The sequence below is a fragment of the Phaethon aethereus genome (genome assembly GCF_964289735.1).
Source record: "Phaethon aethereus genome assembly, chromosome: 3".
Taxonomy (NCBI): Eukaryota; Metazoa; Chordata; class Aves; order Phaethontiformes; family Phaethontidae; genus Phaethon; species Phaethon aethereus.
In genome coordinates this window covers 52619946-52645820 of record NC_138576.1, presented here as the reverse complement: position 1 = coordinate 52645820, position 25875 = coordinate 52619946, and the positions used below count along the sequence as shown (strand labels likewise).

The window sequence follows — 25875 nt, the reverse complement described above, 5'->3', positions numbered from 1 at the left end:
AGATACAATTCACATTTCCATGGTATTTATTGACTCAAAGCATCAGTTTAAAAGGCAGGTCTCAGCAACTAAATATAAACATGAACAGAAATGTGTCTAGCAAGTGTATGGCCTTTGGGAAATCAGAAGAGTAACCTGAACCAAGAGAAAGCTATTCAGTTTTATGTCTGGGTGATGCTTCCGTCATACCAGTGATTAACTGTCACAGCTGGCAACTGCATGATTGTGAGATTTTATGCAAAGGAGGCTGCATGAGGGGTACCTTGGGGAGAAGTGGGAACTTTTGTCAGCAATCCAACGTGACACTGTCTCAGCTGTAACAGCAAATTTCCCTCTAAAATTCTCTGTGACCTGATCAAGTCTGAAGTCTAGTTTTGGGCTCCCCAGTACAAGACAGCGTTGAGCTACCAAGATGATCAGGAGGACAGAGCACATGATGCATTGGGAGAGACAAAGAATTGGTTTTTTTTCAGCCTTCAGAAAGCTTTGGCAGGATCTTACTGCTGTCTAAAACTATCTAATGAGAAGGTGCAGATAAGCAAGAGCCAAATATTTCCAAGGGGTGACCACTGGATGGACAAGATGCAACAGACAGAAGTTGAAACATGCAGAAATCCAACTTAATATATGGAATTTCTTCCTCACGCGCGCCCCTTTTTCTTTTTAAACCATGGAGGTGGTAAGCACGATAACATATTGTCTGCAGAGGCTGTAGAATCTCCATACTTGGAGATATTCAAAACTCAGCTGGACACAGCCCTGAGCATCATGATCTCATTGAAGGTGCTTTAAGCAGGGGGCTGGACTAGGTGAATTCCAGAAGTCCCTTTCAACCTACATCAGTCTGTGATTTTTATTAAGGGCATCAACACTTTTCAAATAATTATGCCAAAATTATTCCTATAGCATTTTTCCTTTGGGGAAAAAAAGGATTGGAATTTGAATTTCAAAACTCAAAGGCCTGAAATTCACCATAGTATAGCATGCTTTTTTATTTTTTAGTAGAACATATAACCATATTCAGGAAAATATTCCATTTACATCCCCGCCCCACCCAGAAGTGACTGAATAAACAGCTCTGAGGCACCATTGCTCAGCTGAGACATTTCAAATGGCACATACCAATCCACAAACCATAGCTGATCAAAAATGTCTTGCCTCCTTAAGTGATCAGGACTGCTGGATCTGCCCTTTACTGAATTCTGAACACAGCAAAGCATGGGCAAACCCACCCATTCCTGCAGATCCTGCCAGCTACCACTAGCCAGATGTGAAAGACTCTAGTTCCTGAACTAACAGGATCAACTTGAAAGGACTAGAGAATTGTAGCTTGCTGACAGAACCCTAAAGCATCTACATTGTTCTCTGTAACTAACAGGTTGTCTCTCGGCAACTGAACCTTACAGCTCAGAGAGGAGGAAGCCAGATATCAGCGCATGCCAGTCACAAAAAGCCAAATCTCAGCTACCTGAAGAGTAGCACGAGTTGTCAGCCAAGAGCAACTAAATTCAGTAATTCCTGATTCAGGAATCATATTTCCCCACTGCCCTCCTCCCATATAACGATGATTAGGTGACAATAAAACAACAAACAGTGGTTTTCAGCAGCTGAGAAAGATGCATTAAGGCAGCCATCAAAATTCCTTTATGCATGGAACGGGGGGGGGGGTGAGGGAGGGAAGTAACATTCTGGAAAGCAAGAGTAACCTCAATTTTTTCATTTACTGGTACCAATAATTCTGCATGCTTTAATCTGCATTTTAGTATGTTTTCAAGAGGCTACACTGACTTCAGTGTATAAACTATCTTTCTCTTATGACTACAAGTAACATCTGAACTTCAGGCTAGAGTTGAGCTGTGGCACTTAAAGCCATGGTACCTAACTCTATCCAAAATGACCTCAAGTGAAAAAAACAACGTACTATGAAACAAGAGAAATTACACAAAGAGGTTTGATTGGGAGTAACGGATCATAAACACAATGGTATTGTCTCGGGTTATTTACACCAAAAATTGGATTCTGACACACATGGTGGCACGCTTATCACATGGCTAAAGCAGCTGCCACTCAAACCTCCAATCCACTTTGCCCACAGCAAAAAGTACTGGGAATAACAAATCCCTACAGTTTCTGGAACAGACTATTAAGGAATTCTAAAAATCTTCAACAGCTTACTTTCAGAGGTCAGAAGGAAAACTCTGGAATCTGGTCCACAAGCCATTCAGCTGATGAGAACCGAAATCTCTCAGATGAGTGCCAGTGGTAACCACTTCAGCCATCCCATTTAAATTCTTAATTCAAATCCCAACTTTTTAACTCTGGACAATCTCCAGGCACCCAGTTGTAATTCACCACACCATAGCAGTCAGACCTGCCAGCCTCGCGGAGCCACAACAGCCACAAAAGAAAACAAGCAGGTAACTGTGCAAACAGTAAGAGGGGCAGCAGCGCGGGGAGGGGGGCCTACAGCACTACTCAGACGGCATACTTGCGTATGCTAACTGCACTTCGGTCAGAAACCAGCTCCTCACTTAAGTCGCAAGGCAGAGGCAGGGTGAAGACAAGAATTTAAAAATTTTTTTTAGTTATCTGTATGTTTTGGATGTGTGACACACACGCACACACAAAAAAAAAAAAGACGAGAAAGGTGAGCAACAGGGGTTTTTACAAGCTGCGGGCCTGCCAAGAAAGCAGGGCCAAGGCGGCACGACAGGGAGCGGGAACATCCTCCTGCTCTGACCCACGCGCGGAGCGGCAGCCCCCAGCGCGGGGGCCGTCTGGCGGGGCACCTCCCCGCCCCCCGGGAGTGGCGGCGGGGCAGACGCTACTTACAGCCCTGGTCTCGTACAGCACCAGCTTCTGCACTGAGCTGATCATGGGGGCGGCGGCAGTGGCCGCCGGCATGGCGGCCACAGTAGGGCTCGGGCCTTGCCCCGGCCCCGAGGCGCGGCAGAGAGAGCTGCCCGCCAACAGCGAGGGGAGAAGCCGAGCTTCTGCCGCGAGGATGGGGAGGCGACGGGGGCTGGGGACGCGAGACCAGCCCCAACCGCCCACTTGCCAGGACGGGGGAAAGCCGGAAGTGCCGACACGCCACCGCGCAGGCGCAGCGAGAGAGAGCGCGTCTGCGCCGCCGCCGGAGGGGGCGGTGGAGCTGCGCGGCGGGGCCGGGTCGGCGGGGGAGGCGAAGCGGCGGCGCCGTCAGCCGCTGCCCCCGCCGGGCCCCGCTGTTTGCGGGAGGCGGCGGTGCCGCGCGGCCCACGTCCGCAGGGCCAGCACCAGGAACAGCTCCAAAATCCCCGTCCCGCCCGGCTGCCCCCCGGCCCCCGCCTGCATCCTTCTGCCGAGGGGGCGGGGCGCAGGGCGGTGCTCTCCGGTTGCCCGGGTAACGGGGGTACACAAGCCGTTGGCGGCGGGGCGCGCGCGGCAGGCGTTGCGCCCTCGCTCTGCCCCCTTCTCTTAACGTAAGTGAACCCCCAGTCCCTGAGGGGCGCCGACGGCGGGGATCGCCTTTGCGCTGGGGTCTGGTTTATTTCTTTGGTTCCTGGTTGGGGTGGATTTGGTAATTAGGAAATTGCCCCTTCGTTGTAAGGGTTCGGGAAGGGCGTGGAACGGCCGGAAACGCCAGGTGAAGTTCAGCCCGTGAGTTTCCGTGAGAGAAATGGAGGGCTGGTTTGTGTGTGGTGGGTTTTTTAATATTAAAATACTGTCCCGGTCAGTCAGAATTATTCTGACGGTGTCAGAATGTTTCAGTTTGATGTGTCAAAACAAAATTTTTAAGATTTTCATCCTGAAGTAGAATTTCTTAATTTAAAAATGTCTGGGGTTGGGCAGGGAGGGGACATTTAAGTGGCCCTCTAAAGAAAGCGAGGTTTTGTTTTGCCTTCTTCAAGCATGCTTCATCAAGCTTCTCACATTTTTGGACTCCATTTCTTTGAAAGGCCCACCCAAACTTTGCTCCGGCTTACCTTAATCAGAAGCTTGCTTCAGTTTTACTTCGTTGCATAGCGCTGGATGTGCAATCTCTTGCTAGTCCTGGAAGAGCTGGGATTTATGAGAGGATTACAGAACAGATCATGAAGTGTGATTTAATTCTGCAAAGCCTTATTCGTGTACCCAGCTGTGGACACAGCGAGTAGTTCCACTAACCATGGCAGGACTCTTCTGTGTCTGAAGCTCACAAGAGAAGGTCTTAGCAGGTCCATGGTCCATTGCAGAGACCAGAGAGAAGTTACAACTGTATGTTAACTGGAACAGGAAGGAAAAGGCAATGAAAGAACTGCATGCTGTTTAAAAAAGAGTAACAGGCAGTTTGAGAGTCAGGAAGGAGTCATTATCAACAACCATATAGTTGCAGCTAGGGATCGGGGGTGGTTCCGACAATCCCTTATATTTCAGAAGCAGCTCTTCTCTTAGTAATAGGTGCATTGTGTATGTTCTCTAAATGCTGCTGCTTCTTCTAACAGCTTTTGTTACAAAGCAATTCGCCTTGTAACACATTATGATTCAGTTCCATTTCTAAGTATTTTACACATATGTAAGCTATTGTATTTTATAGCAAGCTTTTTTTCCCCCAGTCTTAGATAATATATGGCTTCACAAGAGGAAAACCAAGCTCAGCCCTTTGCAGACATCTTTGATGAAGATGAAGCTGAAAAATCCTTTCTGTTGTCCAAGCCCACTTGCTTAGTTGTCCTTGGAAAGCCAGTAAGATGTCTGATAGAAGTGGTTTCTTCAGATATTCTGCTAACAATTCTACTTTTCCTTTCAAAACATCAGTGTAGTGACACTGCCAAAAAGATCAAAGGCCTACTTTTTTATCTTTTCCACTTTGCAAATCCTGCAGGTTGTGGTAAAGATTCTGATCTCATTTAATGAGGCCAATTTTTGGTCTGACTGGTCAATTACAATTAAAAATGTTATTACTGTACTTAAAAGTCACATGTTCCTCAAAAAGTTTCTCCTCTTTTCATATTGGCAACTGGATTGTTTTAATGTTATTTCAGTATCCTAAATTTTAAAAAACTTGACATATTAAAGACATAAATAGACATAAAATACCTTCAGATCAATGTACTGACTTACAGACATGCAATGAGATATTAATATTAAAAGTTTGATGTAATTATATGTCATATATTTGGGAATGACTGAAATCCACCAAGGTGTCCTGATAAGGAGATTTGTACTATATTTTAACTGTCGTGCAAGGTCTCTCTTTTTCTCAAATAATTTGTGGCCTTCTTTACTGTGTAAAATTTGATGTTTTGTAATCCTAGACTTTTCAGATTTCATCTTCCCAAATGTAGGAGACTGTACGAGTGATTTTACATTAGTGCCTTAGTTTTCTGAAGGGGGTTCTTTTTTGGTGCAAGTTTGCCTTTTGTCTGTACTGAATCTTGTATGCACTTAAAACACGCCACCGGTGCCCTGAAAGCTGCTTTCCTCTTGAACAACATTGCAGTTACCCATGAAAGGTGCCTTCAGAGCACCCCACTTCCCATGTGAACAAAAGGTCTTCTATCAGCTTGCCCTCTGCCTTTGTGTGTGTTTCCCTTAGGTAACACAACAGAGCGTGAAATGACCGAATGGAAATCCGCTTTGTGCTGCCTAGCAGGTAGAGAGATAAATGGTGTGCACCTAGAACCAACAATAAACCCAAACTTCAAAGCCCCACCAAATCAAGCCCCAGTCCCTCTCTGCACCACACCACGTACTACTGTAGAGCCCTCCTACATTGTGGTGCGGTGCATCAGCATATAGTCACATGGCGGTTGCAGATTTTATCATGGGAAATGGCCATAGTGTTAAGATACAGCTACATTTCCTTTCTTCAAAGACTTTCAGCAGGCTGGAAGTCTCCCAGTCCGTAGTGTTTGCACAAGCCTGCATGCTTTCTTACTCCTTGGCTCCAGTTGCTGGGTAATGCTTGATTGCAAATCTTTACATGTGACTAAACTGAGAAAGGAGGCAGGGTGGTGTTCTGCAAGTGGATGAGATGCAAACATCACAGTGAGACTGTATAAGGTGATAGCCAACAAGTGTGCCTTATGGTCAGCATGAGACTCGAAAATGTATTCAGCTCGGTAGAAAACTACAGTTGACTGGCTCGCCTAGTTTGAAACAAATAACAAATTTCCAACTTTATATTTTTATAGGCCAAACCAGCATAAGATACACATTGAAGGACAATGCAAAAAACATATAAGAAATTTATATTCTTATCTGAAATCATTGCCTTCAGTAGATGTTTGATATTAATACAAATTTTAACAAAGGGTTAAAATTGCACAGGCCCAGCTAAGAGGACAGGGAATTAAATATTCTATTTTTATGATAATATCTTTTATTTATATGGCTGATGCATAGAACATCTGTCTTATTTCAAATACTTCTTTTAAGCTAAAAGCATAGTGCCATTAAAGCAAAACCAAATACATATATTCTCATCACACCCATAGGCTGGAGTGTTTGCTGATACATTGTTAACTGGGAGTGTGATTTATTTGTGTTTTTTTAAAATTTTTTAATCACAAAATTTATCTAGGGCAAACAGACTGTCAAAAAAGGTCTTCTTGTATGCCTTTGAAAAAAGGGCATAATCCTAAGGGTAGAAGACGGGGAGTTTTGCAAAATCCTATTCAGGTAGCTGTACTCTTAGAGGCCTCATTACTCTTGCTCATGTTGGTTCCTCAGGATTCATATAAGTGATAAAATAAACATTTTGTCAGTATGTAAACCAGATTTGTGGACTAACAAGGGCAGTTTTTACATATTAATTGTTTTAGTTAAAGAATACTATCCCTATGTATCTTCCCAAGAAATGGCTGGACAGGTTTGCATCATAATTTGAGACTGAAGATAATAAATTTCAGTCCCAAAGGGTTTCTCGTAGGAATTTATAGGGAAATCATAGCTGAGTTTTAGAGAGAATTACTCAGAAACAAAGTCAGTATAATTACTTTGGAAATAAATAATGGCAAAGGAACAGTCTATTAGCAATGCAAGACAGTATAGAATAGAGGATGGTATTCAAAAGTGTGTTTGTGTTTGCCCAGTGCCTAACTCAGAGATCCTAATCCTGATGGTAACTTTTAACTGTTTTTATCATATGAATATATATTCTTTATTGTGTAATATGTTTGGGCTTTTTTTCCTTCTGCCTGTTTTTCCTTTAAATGTGTATCTTTCATTTTAAGGGTTCTGGAAAGAAAACGTTAGCTAGAAAACTAGCGCAAATATGGAAATGCATTTTCATAGAAGGTAAACATACACTGTATTTGAAATGTTGCATTGGCTTCATAATATCTTTCGGTTTAGAGTATCCTTGCTGTTCCCTGTAATTCAAAACGACATGTTTCTGATTGCAGTAAAGACTACTGTTAAGGACCAAGTAACCATTTTGCCAGAAATGCAATTGCTGAAAAATGGCCTTTTAGTTATAGGAGGCTTAGAAAATATTTCCTTCCCTTTCCCTTCTCCTCTTCTCTTCTCTTCTCTTCTCTTCTCTTCTCTTCTCTTCTCTTCTCTTCTCTTCTCTTCTCTTCTCTTCTCTTCTCTTCTCTTCTCTTCTCTTCTCTTCTCTTCTCTTCTCTTCTCTTCTCTTCTCTTCTCTTCTCTTCTCTTCTCTTCTCTTCTCTTCTCTTCTCTTCTCTTCTCTTCTCTTCTCTTCTCTTCTCTTCTCTTCTCTTCTCTTCTCTTCTCTTCTCTTCTCTTCTCTTCTCTTCTCTTCTCTTCTCTTCTCTTCTCTTCTCTTCTCTTCTCTTCTCTTCTCTTCTCTTCTCTTCTCTCTTCTCTTTTCAGAAAGGGATATATGTAACACATAACAATCAAGTCCTATTCCCAATCCTGTAAGGTGGTTCATGTGACCCTTCTTGTTCACATGGAGGCAAGTCATTCTACTTCAGAGAGCACAGAGATTTTCCAATAGACCATGAAAAAATAGGATGATCTTTTCTTTCTGTTTGTGCAGTGCCTAATAAAAGTACTGGGATGTACTCCAGGAAACGGAAATGTAGATTTTGTATCAGTATAATAATGGATGGAGTGGGAGCTGGTACTTTCAAATTTCTAAAAGAAAAACATCCGATGGCTTATTACAGAAGATGTAGTTAATTTTTACCACCTTTTGTTTCCCAGAATGCAAGATACCATTTCATTTTCTAAACTATCCAGCTCCATTTCTGACAGTCCCTCTCATCAAAGATTTTTGAAGATCTGTAGAGTAAAACCTGTTGCTTGCAACATTATCTTATTCCCTATCAACACATCGCTAGATGTGTTTTTTCATTTCAAGGCATCTCAGCAAGAAAGTAAGTTCCTACAAAAATAATTAAGTCTCTGGCAGTTTTCTTTTGTACTAATTTTGTCACCAGTAACAAAAAAAAATTAAATATCTGTAATTTTTTTAAAGCCCTGGTAGTATTTTTGTATCTGTGACATTATAATTTGCAAATCTTGATTCATTCCCTAAGTTTTATGAAAAAAGAGAACTTTTCCACCAGATTTGTCCTACCAGTTTGAAGGCTAATATAATCTTTTTAAGCAGAAGAAAAGAAAGCACATAACAACCTTAACCATGAAGCAGTTTCTTGAGTGCCTCTTTGGGGACACCGAATTATAAATCTGATTTTATGGTATATATGTGTACAGTTGTTCTGATTATGAAGTAACTCCTTATATATCCATTTTCATTATATTTTTTCTTTTAAATGTGCCCCCTAGTATTTTTTATTGTTCTAATAAAAGCCCCCTAGTGGACAGTGTAACACTTCATATTCCTGTGAATACACAGGCTTATTTATCAAATTAAGTATCTCTATCTTATTTTGAAGATTTGGAATTATAATATGGTAAAATTCAGTTTTAATAAAATGCTTTTTTGACTTATGGAAATACTGAATTTTTAGTTCATAGGATTGTCTAACAAAAATTTAATACCTAGTCCAAAACATAGATCAGACCAAAATCGGAAGGGGCCTTAGGAATGTACTTAAGCCAGTCCACACTGTTTGAAAGTTTTTAAACCATTACTGACAAATGTCTATCAAATCTGTTTTTAAAAATTTCTAGGCAGTCCACAGTCTTTGCCATTAGAAAGTTTTTCTTAATGACTGATGTAAATCTCTCTTATTGCATTTCTATGTAGATTAAAAGCATTATTCTTTTCTTCTTTTGCTCATGATATTTCTTCTAATCTTCTTTTGTCTAGTGTACCCACACATGTGTACACACACGTTCCTTCAACTTTTCCTAATACTTTTTTTTTTCATTTTCCACATCAAAAAAGAAGGAAACAAAGAATGGGAAACAAAGAATTCAACATACAGTAACATGCATAATATAGCTCAGAAAGGACCTCCAGAGGTCATTGAGTCCAACCTTTTACTCAAAGCAGGGTCAACTAGAGAAGGATGCTCAGGTGTGTGTCCAGTTGAGTCTGGAATATCTCCAAGGGTGGAGACTTCACCACCTCTGTGGGCAGCTCTTTCCAATGTTTGACCACCTTCATGATGAAAAATTGCTTCCTAATTGGAATTTCTCATGTTCCTATTGTGTCTGTTGCTTCCTGTCCTATCTGCACTTCTGTGAAGATAGTGGTTCTGTCTTTGTGCCTTGCCATTAAGTAGTTTTAGACAGCAGTAAGAGCTGTCCTGTTTTCTCCAGGCTGAACAAGGCCAGCTCTTTCAGCTTCTCCTAGTACGTTCAACACTTCCAATCATTTTGGTGCTCTCCACTGGACTCGCTCCAGTGTATCAATATCCGTCTTGCGCTGTGTTATTTATTTAAAAAATAATCGAAGTTAGAGAATTATTAAATAGGAAAGGTGTTTACAATCTTTTTAATTTGACAAAATACTTTCTATCCATTTATCCAATGAATAGGTCAATACTCATAAATAAAACAGGGCCAAGGTACATGTACAGTGCTGATTTTCAGTTGTCTGTGTTGTTTGTTAATACATTCCCTGTCTCAGTTTGGGCCCATGGCAAATAGTGCTCTCCCAAACACACCTATTCATAGTATGAAGGATAGTATGCATGATGGTCATCATGACTAGTAGGATCAGTTTGAAAACATCAGAATCTGTGTTCTGGGGAGAAAGATTTTAGCTACATAGGTATGAGCCACCTGGCCAGGACCAAACCTGGCCTGGTTTATTAATAATATAGATGTGGCCTGAAGGGTCATTCTTGAAAATTTTTGTGAGTGTCTGCTTATTTCAATGGTACAGAAGTGTGAAAGACTTCCAGGATCATTCTGCTATGATGTGACTGTTCACAGAGACAGAGCGCAGGCCTTTGAATTTGATGGGTGTCAAATTTAGTATTTATTTAATTTTAGATAATTAGACAATGTAAGGAGCAGGTTTTTAAAGCAGCTTTTTTAAAAGCCCTTAAAGCCATTTTTTAAAAGCCCTTTAGACACACAACTGGTTTTGTGTGTCTAAACAGTTCTTTTTCTAAAACTTGCTTTTAAAATTTGGGAAGTGTTTGAGCTCAGATACTCATCTCTGGATTACATACCAGTAATGCTAATTTAATATAAATCAGTAGTTAAAATAATCTTGCAAGGCTGCTATTGTGCATTTGTCTGTAGTATCTATAGGGCTAAACTGAGGGAAAAACATCTACACAGACATTGCCAGAAGGCACCAAGTTCTGGATGGACAAAATATAATAATGACCCTAAATATAACGGCTGTTTGTACAAAAATAGTCTGGTTGCTTGGAGCATGCATACATGCTCATAAGTGTGTGTGTGACTATATGTATCTCTGCATGTACATGTCTGTATATAAAATATTTTTTATTAATTAATTTTATTCTGTCTGATGTGCTTTCTCAGCTTTGGAAGTAATTCAAATGAATATTCATGAAGGAACAGAATATGGGCTTAAGGTAAAGGGCTAATCTTCTAGTAAGTTTTGTCACATTCTTGAAAAATACATATTATATAAGATTATGTTTTGTTTTGCATCTTACCTTAGTGTCAAGAATTGCTTTTTAAAGGTCAAAATATTTCTGAAGAACTGGTCACAGAAATGATTCTGAAAAAGATTGAGTCACCAGAAGTTGCTCATTTTGGTAAGTATATTCATAGCCTAAATTTCTTAGAATGAGCTAGCTATAATTTTGACAAACTTTGCATCCATCACTGTTCAAATATAATTTATTTCGTAATAGATGGTAGCATCTTTTCTTGTGCTCTTCAGGATGTGGAATATCTGTAAACTGACAGTGTATTTAGGGATTGATTTACCAATATGGGAGATCAGAAAGTGTCATACCAATCCTATGTTGTGTTAATTTTGAGGAAAAAAAATCTGTAACAACAACAAAAAAACAAACAAAAAACCCCAGTAAAAATATTTTGAATGTTTAAAGTAATGAAAAAGAAGAAAAACAGATTATTTAAAATGCAAAGAAAGTATTACAGTCTTTTTTTTTTTCCTTACAACATTGTTTGTTCCTTCTGTATTTTGTCATTGAGAGTAAGTTAGATAAAAATAGTATTGGTAGTGGTAATAATTCTTCTTTTTGAGGAAGCATTATGAGGCTGTTAAGACTAGTGCTGCAGATCTTGCTAGAGTCTGATCCTGCTTTCCTGAAGAGGAAACAAATATACTGCTAAGTGGAAAGAAAGTAAAAGAAAATGTAGTTTCTTTTTCTGGTGCTGACTTCTATTTGAAATTTCCATCATAGAAGAGAGACAGGTATAGTGCCAAGAAAATGTTAAGTTTCTACTGCTCTGAAAACTAGCACACTTCTATAAGCTTTCAGTTGCAATGTTTTTTGTTCCTCCTGTAGTCCAAGACTCAACGATTTTTCAAAAGATGCAACTTTACCTCGTGAAACCAGGCTTTTAAAACAGTAGGCAAAAGACAGAGAAATAGGGAAGAAATTTAAAAAAGACATTATGAGGAAACAAAAATTTGAGGGAAGAAGTAGCAGCAGAAATGCCAGTCTCTTAATCCATATGTCAGGACTTTAATAAAAGCCTAAAGAGATGTCTGTGTCATCTGACTTCTCCTCTTTGAGTCAGTCTGATGATGAATGCCTAAGATACGTGTATCACAGAGGACCACAGAGACCCTTGAGGTTATAAACATGACTATAAAGTTGATAGAAGTTTGGTATTTGTAGCCACACCATTTTCTGTGTTACAGATGCCCAAAGGCAGCAAGGAATAGAAAATCGACATCCTCATTATTTTTCCTACCAACTAGAACTCATCTAAAAACCAATTTTTGTTAAGTATTTTCTAGTTCTAATCACTTTTTGTTTAGCAACTGCCTTAATATAATCCTTGGAAAGCTTAAGTAGGCTTTCATCAGGAACTAATTAGTCAATTGGCTAAAAAATTTTAGAAATAATGTTGTAGGAGAGGCTGAGTTTTTTAGTTTTAATTTTTGTTTTTAACTTACAAAATACAAAGTTTCTGAACAGTACACACGATAAGGAATTCTTTTCAATTATATTCTTCTGACTTAAGTAATAAACATATGTTGGAGACGTGTCAGAGGTATTCAGAAGTGCTAAAACAAATGATAATATTTAAAAACTGTAAGTTACTAAAAACAGATTATTTGGGGTTTTTTTACTTCTGAAGGAAGTCAGATATGAAGCTTCTAAGCTATTTCTTGAAATAAGCAGTGTCTCTTTTTAAAATAACATAGGAACTGAAGGATTGCAAAATAACAAGCATACCTGTATTTTAGGGTGTTGTAGGTAAGAAAATACGGAATTATAACCTCTGTGTAGCTGGCATGCTTGCTTTTTTTTTTTTTAATAGAACAAGAAAACAACCAGGCTTTCATATCATGTTAACCTAAATAATATTTGCAAAGGAAAAATCTATGTCGTTATCACAGGGGAAAACTGCTCAATTAGCGTGATTTAAATCAGATCAGGACCAAAGTTGTTTATTGATTTATTAATGGGAAGTAATTAACTGGCAATCAGTGAACTGGCAGTCAGTGAAGAGGTTCAGTATCAGCCACACAAAACACAAACCATAGCACTTGGCACTTGCCAAATATTAATAAACACCTATAAACTTCTAAACACCTTCCTAAAACTAATTCCAAAGAGTATACTCAAGCTGACATGGTTATGCATGCAAACACTCTCTCAAAGATGGGTGGAAGTTACAAGCACACATTCCCTTTCCTGGGAATGCATGTTCACCTATTTAATCACACTTTCTGTTGGAAATGTGGCTGCTCTAGCTTTGCCTGTGTGTGCCATTTTCTACAGTCTACTAATCCACACACCAGTGAGAAAGCTCCCCATGAGCTCACATACACGCACTCAAGGTGTGGGTCACTATGTGTTTAAGCCTGTTCTGTCAGTCCAGTCATTGAAACGCAGATTACTCGCAGCATCCAACAGGGAGGCTGCTCTGTCAGGGCTTTGACAGCATGTTGTAGTGCTGGCACATCAAACCTGCTTAAGCTGCTGTTCTTTTACCTTGTTCTCACTCTAAGGTCTCTTCCCCCAGTCACAAATTTTAATGCTTCTTTTCAAGATGGCTTCTTCTTTCCTCAAATGTCTATTGGTAAACCCGAGGATATTATTTGATCTCGTTGACGGTTGCCTCAGGTTGACTTTATCATTTTTAGTCTCCCCACAACATTATCCGTTTGGGGGCAAGCACTGCAGTGTCTGAGTGAGGCACATGAAGCAGGTGGTCTGAGTATGATCTTTAATCATAGAATCATAGAATCTTTGGGTTGGAAGGGACCTTTTAAGGCCATCTAGTCCAATCCCCCTGCAGTGAGCAGGGACATCTTCAGCTAGATCAGGTTGGTCAGGGGTCCAACCTGACCTGGAATGTTTCCAGGGATGCAGAAGCTACCACCACTCTGGGCAACCTGTTCCAATGTCTACATGTTTCTTATATTTCTTAACCGACTTAACAAATTTTGAGAGCCCTATATTAAGTTGAAAACACACTTTTTTTCTGTGTTTTGTCTGAAGGAGACATGGGTACACAATTTTTTAATAGTGTTATGTCATGTATGTGAATGTGCCACTAAAATACATGTATTGTTTAAAGGAGATGAGTCTAACTAGTCCTATATTTGACATAACCTTCTAAAAGATATATTTAATAAAATGTATTCTGCAGGTTATATTCTCAGTGGATTTCCATCTCTGTCGGAGGAATACATGACTGTTTCACAGCAAATAGAGAAAATAAAAAATCTAAAATTAAAACCAGATTTCCTGATTAACATTAAGGTAATATCATCTTCAGTAACTTGCTAGTCATTTTCCTAATTATTAGTAGACTCATATGCTGTATATGTCAAAAGGTAATATTTTCCCCTGTGCATTTGAGTATAGTATTTATTGAGGAATATTAAATTGTTCTATTTTATAGTGGAATGGAATTACACTAGTTTGTTCCATTATAAGCATGGTTCATGTAAAGTAATGAACATTTCTTAAAACTTCGATAGCAGTTACAGTCTTTGCATGTCTGCCAGTTAGAAGATACAGGTTTTCAAGAAAAGAAAACTTTGAATAACATTATTATTATGAGATTTTGCATACATGTACATCTGACATTCATGTGTATCAGGAAGAAGCAAATTGGTTTATTTTTTACTCACTAATTGTGAAACTGCTTCTTAGTAATTATTAGTTCATCTCATTTTACAAATCTCAATTTCTTCATGAGTAGTAATGTGATATACCAGATACTTTACTAAGGTGACTCTAATATAACCAGAGAAACATAAATGATTGTTAGTGTAGGATTAAAAGGACTTTCTCAGTGTAGCTTAAAAGAAAGGACTTGCTGGCTACGTCCATATTAGTAAATAAAACAAGGCAAGAGCACCTCTTCAGACATCAGGCCAACTGGTTTGTCAGAACACAGCTAACCTGTCTTGTTAGTCAGAATGGGGCGGCCATGTCCAAACTGTCCTCTGGGAAAGGCTCTAAGCCTGTGCCATTCTCCAGATTGTGCCCAGCTATTCACCAGGGGAAATACTAGCTGGCCCACACCAGACTTTGCCAGACTCCATGCAAAGTAACAGTATATACAATCATCAACAAGGGTTCAGGCCCTTGCCTTTTCTCTTGCAATGTTTTATTTATTATCAGCTAGATTTTTTCCATCTTTTAGCCTGAATGTACAGAATGAGCTGCCGAGGCAACTCTGAATAATCAGCCTCTGGTGTCACGCTCCATTTTCATTGGGATTTTGATTCTAGTTGTCATATATATGTGGTTTGTCAGATAGTAAGCTTCAGTGCATGGTCCTAGTCTATCACTTTACCACATTTAAGTCCATGTTTGTTTTAATCCCATACTTTTGAGATTTAATTTGACCATGCATAATGAAAATTTGTGAATGCCTACTTCAAACTGCTTTTTCTATGCTCATGGAAAGATCTTAAAACATCAGAGAAACATATTTTTGTGCTGCTTTTCAGGCCGTTTTGATTTTTTCAGCTACAGAAAGTCAATCTTTGTTTTAATACCAGATAGTTATAAATCCCAGTTCTTGAGAATGTATGTTGTATAGTTTCATGTGCAACAGTACAAATAGAAGAGTGATACTAACTATACTAGAAAGAAAATGATTCTTGACTTCACATAGTCACATAATCTTCTCTGGGAAGAAGACTGAGACTGAATGCTCATGGGTTCAAACTATTTTCACAGATTTGTCAGAATTCTAACCATTTTCATTATATCAAAAAGAAAAGAAGGCGGCAGATTCTAGATAACTCTGGGAATAATGAAATATTATTATTAGCAGACCAATTTAGAGAAATTTTGTCCCTCAAGGACAGAAGATGTACCTTTGAAAAAAGAACCATATCTGATTGAATTTCTCCTTCCCTATTTCAAAATGCACTATGTCATATACCAGTCATGTCAGCTGTATGACTCACTGTAGAAATATAGAAATATCCTGAAGTATTGTAATGCTTCAAGGGATACTTCAGGAAATGAGTGTAGTGTGCCTATTGCTAGCAATGCATCTCAAAAGCTCTATATTTTCTTTAGATATCAATTCTCTGTTTCTGTAAAAAATTGATGTTAACAACTATAATATTTTCTTATTATCTCAGGTTTTTCATATGTTTGAAGGGTAGGTGTTAGTGATTTAGAAAGGAAGAATAATTATTTATTGTTTGTTGTGCCTCACTCCCAATTCCACAGTAGAATTTTAAGATGCCCATCTTAAGACCCATCAGATATCTGAGGACTCCAAGTGTGTATTAATGCAAGTATAATTAATGACAGGTCAGATAGAAGCTGTATTAACTATGATCATAGTGAGCGAACATTCAGACAGCATCTCCTCCTCTGGTCCACTGTCATCTGCTAAGTGATTGCAGACACCCAACCAGCTTTTTGTTTCAGGGAAAAAAAAAAAAAAAGAGGCGAGGAAAAAACAATCCATTCAGTGTTAACAAAGTCAGGTCTACATCCCTGGAATGGATGGACTCCTTAAGTAGCCTGTGAACAGCCACAATTCTAAGAAGGAATCAAACATGTGACAATGTAGAAAGAAGGCTCTTGGTGGAGCCTATAGGAATGGCACACCCAGTATTGTCTTAGCTCAGAAGTGGGGAGGTGGAAACAGTCACAGACTGTTAGAATCATAGAACCATTTAAGTTGGAAAAAACATTTAAGATCATCAAGTCATGTTAGCTTTTAGTTGAAAGGCATATTCTTTTAGTTAGGATAAACTTCTTAGCCAGACCTCTCAAATCTTAAATACTAATAATTTTACCACCACAGACCACAAACAGATTTATCTGTTAAGCTAAATTTGTATCTTCAGGCTTTTTATAGAAAAACCATAGCTTACTCTTCCAAAGAGTTCCAAACTTCTGAACTCTTTTAGCCTGTGAGACAATGACACTATGCTTTTCAGTAATGGTAGAACTCTGAGAGGTCAGAGGCTCCTAGTAAAATTGACTTAATCTTAAATCATAGTCATTTAGGTCGGAAAAGACCCTTAAGATCATCAAGTCCAACTGTTAACCTAACATTCCCAAGTCTACCACTAAACCATGTCCCTAATCACCACATCTATACATCTTTCAAGTACCTCCAGGGATGGGGACTCAACCACTTCCCTGGGCAGCCTGTTCCAGTGCTTGACAACCTCTTTGGTGAAGAAATTTTTCCTAATATCCAATCAAAACCTCCCCTGGCGCAACTTGAGGCCATTTCCCCTCATCCTATTGCTTGTTACTTGGGAGAAGAGACCGACACCTTGCTACAATCTCCTTTCAGGTAGTTGTAGAGAGCGATAAGGTCTCCCCTCAGCCTCCTCTTCTCCAGACTGAACAATCCCAGTTCCCTCAGCTGCTCCCCATAAGACTTGTGCTCCAGACTCTTCACCAGTTTTATTGCCCTTCTTTGGACACACTCCAGCACCTTGATGTCTTTCTTGCAATGAGGCGCCCAAAACTGAACACAGTATTCAACGTGCAGCCTCACCTGTGCTGAGTACAGGGAGAAAATCACTTCCCTACTCCTGCTGGCCACACTATTTCTCATACAGGCCAGGATGCTATTAGCCTTCTTGGTCACCTGGGACACACTGCCAGCTCATATTCACCTGACTGTCCATCAATACCCCAGGTCCTTTTCTGCCAGACAGCTCTCCAGCCACTCCTCCCCAAGCCTGTAGCATTGCATAGAGTTGTTGTGACCAAGTGCAGGACCCGGCACTTAGCCTTGTTGAATCTCATACAGCTGGCCTCAGCCCATCGATCCAGCCTGTCCAGATCCCTCTGCAGAGCCTTCCTACCCTCAAGCTGATTAACTCTCTGCCCAACTTGGTGTCATCTGCAAACTTACTGAGGGAGCACTCGATCCCCTCATCCAGATAACTGATAAAGATATTAAACAGAACTGGCCCCAATACTGAGCCCTGGGAAGCACCACTTGTGACTGGCCACCAACTGGATTTAACTCTGTTCACCAACACTCTTTGGGCCTGGCCATCCAGACAGTTTTCTACCCAGCAAAGAGTACACCCATCCAAGCCATGAGCAGCCAGTTTCTCCAGGAGAATGCTGTGGGAGATGGTGTCAAAGACTTTACTAAAGTCTGGGTAGACAACATCCACAGCCTTTCCCTCATCCACCAAGTAGGTCACCCTGTCATAGAAGGAAATCAGGTTGGTCAAGCAGGACCTGCCTTTCATGAAGCCATGCTGGCTGGTCCTGATCACCTGGTTGTCCTATATGTGCCATGTGATGGCACTCAAGATGATCTGCTCCATAACCTTCCCTGGCGCCGAGGTTAGACTGACAGGCCTGTAGTTCCCCAGATACTCCTTCCAGCCCTTCTTGTAGATGGGCATCACATTTTCTAACCTCCAGTCATCTGGGACCTCTTGCTCAAGTCCAAACCACTTTGGCATTAATTGCAAGAGCAATCACAAGCTCATCTGTCAAATAATTTTATCCGTAAACTACACCTACAGTTGTTATTGTACCAGGTATAACTTGCATGGTAAAATGTCCTCAAGTAGTGGCTACGTTCCTGATATGGAATGTAAAATGCTGATGGAGAAAAACTATGCAAGCATTTAAGTCTGTCTTCAATATTCACTGCTTTTGAAAATTTTGTGTTTAGTCAGAATGTTATTGGAGAAGGAGTTTATGAATTCAAATATTTTCCAAGCAGACTCCTGCCCCCAATTCTATAGTTTCAGGAAAAATAATATTATTATATCAGTACAATAAACACATTATTTCCTTTGAATTATTCCTTGCTAGTGTTCAGACTATGACTTATGCCAAAGAATATCAGGACAAAGGCAACACCCCAATTCAGGGCAGGTATATCAGAGGAACCAGTGGGATCCTGGTGTTATTGAAAAGCATAAGAAAGAGAAAGATCAGCATGAAGAGGAGTATGAAGAAGAATATGAAGAGCAGGAAGAAGAAGAGGTAAATATTGCTGATTTCTAATCAGTGCAAAGTATTATAATGTACTCTAGACAAAGCAGAACAAATTCCAATGTTCTAAAATATAACCATACTACACTGTGAATTAATTTTGTTGAACTCTAATCATAATTCAGTTTCTCTTCTGCTTTAAGAGACGTGGGATAATACTTAAATGGTAGGCTTAAATGACAGCAAGTGGTGATTATTGTATAGCTTAACCTGGATTCAGTCTCTAACTCAGAAGTCACTGAACTGTTTCTTGCCATAAGTTAAAAGAGTGTATCAGGTGAATGGTGACTCTATATGGTCTAAGCACATGAAAGAGTTCTTAATTTTTTTTAGTGTGGCAAGTTTTACTAGTATTTGCAGGGTACTAGCTTATTTTCTGGTTTTGGTGTTAGACTACTAAAAATGGATTTTCTTTTTTTTGTTTTCCGTGAAGGTACTAATTTTGAATTCAGGTTGAATTGTTCTGGTTTATAATGCTGGCCAGAGACTTGCCAATGCAAGTCCTAGTCCTAGGCACATTCTTCTCAATTTGCAGAAACTGCACTTCATCAGGATAGGATCATGGTCAACAATCACTAATACTCATTGCAGTACTCTGGAAAACTACTTTATTTACCTTTGAGTAAAGAAAAAGATTAGTTTAGTACATTATTTTATTTCTGTGTCTTGAAATATTTAACTTTTCATTCTGCAGACTGCAGAAGATCCACTTATGATGTCAGAATTTTTGCATCAATTAGTTCAGAGGCCTGAAGATATTCTTGAAAATGCAGAGGAAAGAATTAGAACGTATAAGGATATAATGCTTCACCCTTTAGAAGTAAGAAAAAGCAAAATAATCTGGTTATGCGTAACAAAACACTTTAAAATATTTTCACTTTTTTTTTTTTTTTTAAGTTTGAGACTTATTGTATAGAGGTGGGCACAAGGTATGCTGCAACATATCCCCAAGTTCTGAAATTCATACTGAAATCAATGACAGAAAGTTGTCATCTGTAGGTGTTTTTTCTACTCTGGAGTCAAGGTACAGTAATCCACTTTGAGTTTTAAAAGTGAAACCGTAGCTGCCAGATTATTCCTAAATCTAGGAAGTGAAGTATTTGAAGAGCCCAGTATATCATTGCCATTACCAAAGTCTATTCTAGCATGCAATCCCATAAGAAATCTGCTCTTTGCATCCATTGCCTTCCACTCCAATAGATTCCCTTCCTCACCTGCTTTACTGCCTGCAGATTTATATACCAAATAATTAGCCCATCAGTTTGGTTTATCACCTATTTAATTTCTGCAGCTGTGACATTGTTTTTTTCTTTCCTTGTTGTGTTTGGGAAAGTTGGATTTACTATGTATCTTTCCCCCTCCCCCTCCAAAAAAAACCCAGAACAGGTCCAAAGCAATAATTCGTTCTTTTCATTTTATTTTTTTTTTTAAACTTCTGGTACAAGCAACTGCAAACGCCTTATGTTTCCTTCAATTACTGTTTATTTATGCCCTTCAATTTCCGTATGGATTAGATGAGCCTATAGATAAATTGTGTAAATCTGGTATAAAGTTCTTTGCTAGCGTAACAAACTCGTTACTGCTGTCAAGGGGAAAGCAAAAAAAGGTGATAATCTTTAATCATTATACAATCTCACATGGATTTCTTGTAAGTAAACTAATGGAAAGTTGTTTAGATTAAATTACTTTAGGATGTACGCCAAACTTCAACACTTTCAACACATTCCACTAGCTTGTAGGTCTTTAGGCTTCACTATCGGTAACGTATTAGTGAACATACTCAGTGGTCCACTAATACATTAGAAGAACATAGGGGTCTATCATTGGCCCAGGTAGAGGTTGAGATGATGAAATTGGAAAAAAAAAGCTTATAAGATGAGCAGTTTGCACTGAACTGGAATAGGTAGAAAGAACTCTGTAGAACAGTCTTTGATTTCTTGATAAGTTGTTTGATGAAATTGAGTAGAAATAGAATCACAGAATTCACAGAATCACTAAGGTTGGAAAGGACCTTCAAGATCATCAAGTCCAACCTTTAATCCAGCGCCACCATGTCCCCTAAACCATGTCCTGAAGCACCACATCCACACGTTTTTTGAACACTTCCAGAGATGGCGACTCCACCACCTCCCTGGGCAGCCTGTTCCAATGCTTGACCACCCTCTTGGTGAAGAAATTTTTCCTATTATCCAATCTGAACCTCCTCTGGTGCAACATTTCCTTTTGTCCTATCACTAGTTAGTTGGGAGAAGAGACCACGTCGCCACAACCCCCTTTTCAGGTAGTTGTAGAGAGCGATAAGGTCTCCCCTCAGCCTCCTCTTCTCCAGACTGAACAACCCCAGTTCCCTCAGCCGCTCCTCATAAGACTTGTGCTCCAGACCCCTCACCAGCTTTGTTGCCCTTCTCTGGACACGCTCAAGCACCTCAGCATCCTTCTTGTAGTGAGAGGCCCAAAACTGAACACAGGATTCAAGGTGTGGCCTCACCAGTGCTGAGTACAGGGGCACAATCACTTCAATCACAAGTCACACAAATAAGTCTGAAATACTACAGTTCGGGAGGAAACCTAATGAACAACATTTGAAATAATTGGCTAGACCTCAGTACTGCAGACAATCTGCAATCTGTGGTGTTTTAGTTAGACTAAACTGAGTCAATAAATGTGATACTATAGTACAAAAGCAAATATTAGGGATGTACTAAGAAGACCACTGTATATAACAGAAACACAAACTGTTATCTTCTCTGTCAAAGAGTATTAGAAATAATTAGTTAGTTATTACCATGTCTACCAAAAATAGGACAAATAATTTAATTTATAGTGTAGAAGACCCAGACTAGATGCAAGGAAGTTAACTCTGACCATAAGTGTAGTGAAGAACTGGAATAGATTACCTAGAAAGTTGTAAAGTCACCTTCACTAGGCTTTTTCAGGGCTGGGGTTAGACCAACATCCATCAGGAATGGCGTGAATGTTCTCAATTCTCAGACAGAGAAATTAACAACAGACACGGGATGTCTATTTTAGTCTAGTATCTTATTTACTAATGGGAAAATTGAAAGTAAGAAAAATCAAATATACTGTTCAAATTTTACCGAAACTGAGTCAGGACCAAAATGAAAAGTCTCATGGCTGGTACTTCCAAGAAATCTGTTAACTGACATTTTCACCATTTTCCAGCAGAGAGTTAAGGTAGGTAGACAATTAGAAGTTGAATTCATACACAAAACATTACTGTGTCTTGATTCTTTGTCGGTCTCTTGCATTTGAGCTAGGATATCTAATCTGTTTTCTGAACCCATTGTAAGTCCAATTTTTTAATTCTCTCTGTATTTATCCATAAAAGTTTCTCTCTAGAAGATTTTGTAAGTCATCAGTACAATGAATCTTGGTTTTGCTAAGTCCACAGGAGTCCAGCCTTTGATATGTATAGGAACAGAATGAGCTTCAGCGTCATTATCTGGTTAACTATACTCGATTAAGTATGTCTTTGTTCTTAAACAGGACTTGATGGCTGAACAGGATTGTCAATATCTTATTGAACTCGATGGAAATCAACAACCAGATGATCTCTTTGTAGTAAGTAAGCTATGCACCAACTTAATTAACGTCCACTAGAAAATGATTTCTCAATTCTGTGGATTGATTTCTTTATTAAGGTGTTGGCAAAATTTTAAGTTGTGTGTAAAGCTTATTTAATTACTATTAGAAAACATGACCTTTGAAATGTTTGCTTTTTTTTCTCTATTAAAACAATTATAAGATTCACTGCACTGTCCCCACGCTTACATATATGTTACATGAGAATATTTTGAGGTAGGCTACAAACTCTTTTGTATTGTATCCATCTGTTTTTAGTGCTTTATTTTGTGTATTAATGTAATATACCATTATTAACATGAGAAATTAAAACATTTTCAGTATGATCTATTTACAGAATTGGCTTATTTTGTGCTGGTGTCTAAAATAATGACAGAATTTTTATGAACTTGGATATTGTTTTACAGTGTAATAGAAGACACTTCCTTCTTTTCCATTTGACAATTCTGCTGAGTGCTTGTGTCTAGATTTTTAGCTCATAATATAGCAACTCATTCTCCCTATTAAAGAAACTACAATGATAAAATTTGAAGATAAATAATCTTATCCTCTGCCTCAGAAATCAGAGCTACTTCAACTCAGAACCTGAAGTATGTGGTTGAAAATGAAGTGAGATTGCCTTTGATAGTGTAGGAAGTGAGCTGCTCCTGCAGCTTCTCCTCTGTTGTTTGAAACAAATTTGAATCGATTGTAGTTCTGTAAGTAGTATTTCAATTTATCCTTAACTTTAGTACCAAGAGTAGTCCTATGTGAAAAAAAACTCCACACTAATTTTGCAGAGTTAGAACATAACATTTCCTCATTTACGATCTGTTTATGAACATCACAGCACAAGATTTATAGTAAAGGCGATCAAGTTGTGTAAAGATTCCAACCATTTACCTATAAGTAAGGCAAAGACTTGTTATGAAACTAGTCTAAACATGATAAAATTTGCTTTTTCATTTAAAGAACACTTGCATCCAAGCAAGATTACATTTAGGAAATACTTCAATTAAATTTTATATCATCTGATTCTCATTGGCAGACATCTGGTTTAAGTATCGTTTTAAATAAATTATCTAAAGCTGTATTACGTCCAAGTGTACATAATCTGATCTCCTAAAGAGATTTTCCTCCTTTTCAGACTAGAGCTCATCTGAATACTTCCACTGCTTTGTGGGAAAGAATCCTTTACAGCCTATTCCTTTAGAAGGGATTCGTAGCATAATGAGGAGATACAAAGGCCGTGATTCAGCATTTAGCACTGCCTGTATCTAGCAGATAGCTTGTTAAAACTCAGCTCAATAACTAGCTTGACTCCAATCTAGAAACTGGGCCTTTGTGTATATGTAGCCATTATATAAATAATAACTTACAATTTTGAAAATACTTTGGAGGTCCTTTTAGATCACAAAAGCAGTTTTTATTGATACTAAGTCAAGAGTTATTTTCTCTTCAGTCGGTGGTAGTTCGACTTCAATCTCTGGGTGTTCGAAATGGAGCTCCTATAACTAGACTTCAAAGTCAGCAAGAAGAAATGCTGGAGAGACTGGAAAATGTAAGTGTGCTTTTCTAAAATGTGATTGACTTTAATAATTATTAAAGTATTTTTTATTTTCTGCTGTAAGCTTATATTATAAAATTTTTGTTTCACAGCAATCATTTTGGTTTACCATGCTGTAAGGGCATTTTTTGAGCCTTCATTTTCCAGAAATGTGAATTTAAGATAATTCTAGGACTGAAATCCACTAAAAGAGTATGAAAAGAAAAAAGTCTGTTGTTAAAAAAAAAGGTGAATAGGTGATTGTTAAAAATTTTTGAACAAAATGTTTGTTTTAGCAATAGGGGAAGAATTAATGCCTTCCAAGAAAATAAAGAAACTTTAGCCAAAGGATGACAATCTCAGCAGCTGACTCTTACCTGTATTTACCCTTTTCCTAAATGAGAAACAGCATGCTAATACAAATTTAGGAACATCCTGCATAGCTGAAATCACATACATTGTACTTCCTATAATTAATTAGAACATGACAAGTTAGTGCTGAATTTTTCTGAGTCATGACAATTATAATTTGTGTCCCTTCCAAATAAAACTAAAAAAAGAAGTCTTTGCATAAATGTCTTCACCTGTATTCACTTGCAGGCATCTTTCCTATTTCTTAAACAAAACTTTGAATATATGAATGGTACTGTAACTGGGAGACCCCACTGTACATTTTGAGAAAAACACCCCTCTCTTCACTTTTCTGTTTTTTCAGTCCCTGACAAATTCACATGTGAAGAACTTTCTGTGTCAGAGGTCATCTGTATTTATTATTTAGTTAGTCTGTGTGTTTGTTTTAGTCTGTCTGCAAGCTTTTAGCATCCACAGTATTTGGGGCAAGGAGTTCTGCAGCTTAACTGGACGCTATATACAGAATTGCTTACCTTTGTGTTGAATCTGCCACCTTTTAGCTCAGTGTCCTCTAGTTGTTGATATGCAAAAGTCAGTAAATAGTTATGTTCTCTGTATCTGCCCTCTCATAACTAATGATTTGAGACTTCTGTCCTGTTCTTGTGTAGCTGTCTTGTTCCTGGACCGAAGAGTTCCAGTCTACTTATTTCTTCTTACATGAAAATCTTTGTGTGATTGATTGGTCAGCCATATTATCTTTTTCTGAAGCTTTTCCAATTCTACTGTGTACTTTTTGAGATTGGAGTAGCAGAATGCACATAGCAGTAAAGATAAGGGCAGGATTTAGCTAATAAAAAAACAAACCTTTATCTCCTGTTCTCTCTTTGCTAAACATTCCTAACATTCAGGTTGGTTTTCTGACTGCTCTTGGGCATTGACCAGATGTTTTCATGGAAGTATGTGTTATAATTCCAAGGTCTATTCCTGAGTAGTGACAGCCAGTGACAACTCATCATTTTCTATATAAAACTGTTATTTTAATGCCTAGCTTCCTAGATTCCAAAGGTCCTTCTGCAGCTCTTCACAACCAGCACGTTTCTATACTATTCTGAATAATTTAGAGCCACTATAAAGTTTAGGATTCAGTCACTATTCACCTTCTGTAAAAGGTCTATTAAACTTAGTCCTATCACATGACATTTCTGCATGCCTAAAAGAGATATTTTGGCCTTGCTGTTCCCCCTGCCAGACCATGGTCCTTTCTTCTTCCCCTTTAGAAGAAATCTTGTCCATTTTCTGTCATCTTCAATACATGGCTGATTTGCACCTCTTTATCATTTTAAACTTCTGAAAATAATAAATGAAGCTTTCAGAAACTATTTTAACTACTATTTTTATTAAATAAAATTGAAAAACTAAAGTTTTTCTTTAAAATTGTCCTACTATTCT

At 38.6% G+C, this 25875-nt stretch overlaps 2 protein-coding genes across 2 annotated transcripts in view; one reads left to right on the top strand and one right to left on the bottom strand.

Moving 5' to 3' along the window:
- The window catches only part of FIG4 (FIG4 phosphoinositide 5-phosphatase), a gene marked incomplete at both ends in the record, with an annotated part of 74954 nt that extends 72050 nt beyond the window's left edge, over positions 1–2904 (bottom strand). The window contains one exon of the mRNA XM_081997734.1: positions 2833–2904. Within this exon, the coding sequence (XP_081853860.1) occupies positions 2833–2904 (72 nt within the window). The remainder of the gene's footprint in view (positions 1–2832) is intronic.
- A 1683-nt stretch (positions 2905–4587) lies between these two features.
- Positions 4588–25875, top strand: part of AK9 (adenylate kinase 9) — a gene marked incomplete at its 5' end in the record, with an annotated part of 77611 nt that continues 56323 nt past the window's right edge. The window contains 9 exons of the mRNA XM_081998195.1: positions 4588–4704; positions 7197–7260; positions 10846–10898; positions 10988–11084; positions 14131–14243; positions 18765–18938; positions 19642–19767; positions 22455–22529; positions 23992–24090. Coding sequence (XP_081854321.1) covers positions 4588–4704; positions 7197–7260; positions 10846–10898; positions 10988–11084; positions 14131–14243; positions 18765–18938; positions 19642–19767; positions 22455–22529; positions 23992–24090 — 918 coding nt within the window. The remainder of the gene's footprint in view (positions 4705–7196; positions 7261–10845; positions 10899–10987; positions 11085–14130; positions 14244–18764; positions 18939–19641; positions 19768–22454; positions 22530–23991; positions 24091–25875) is intronic.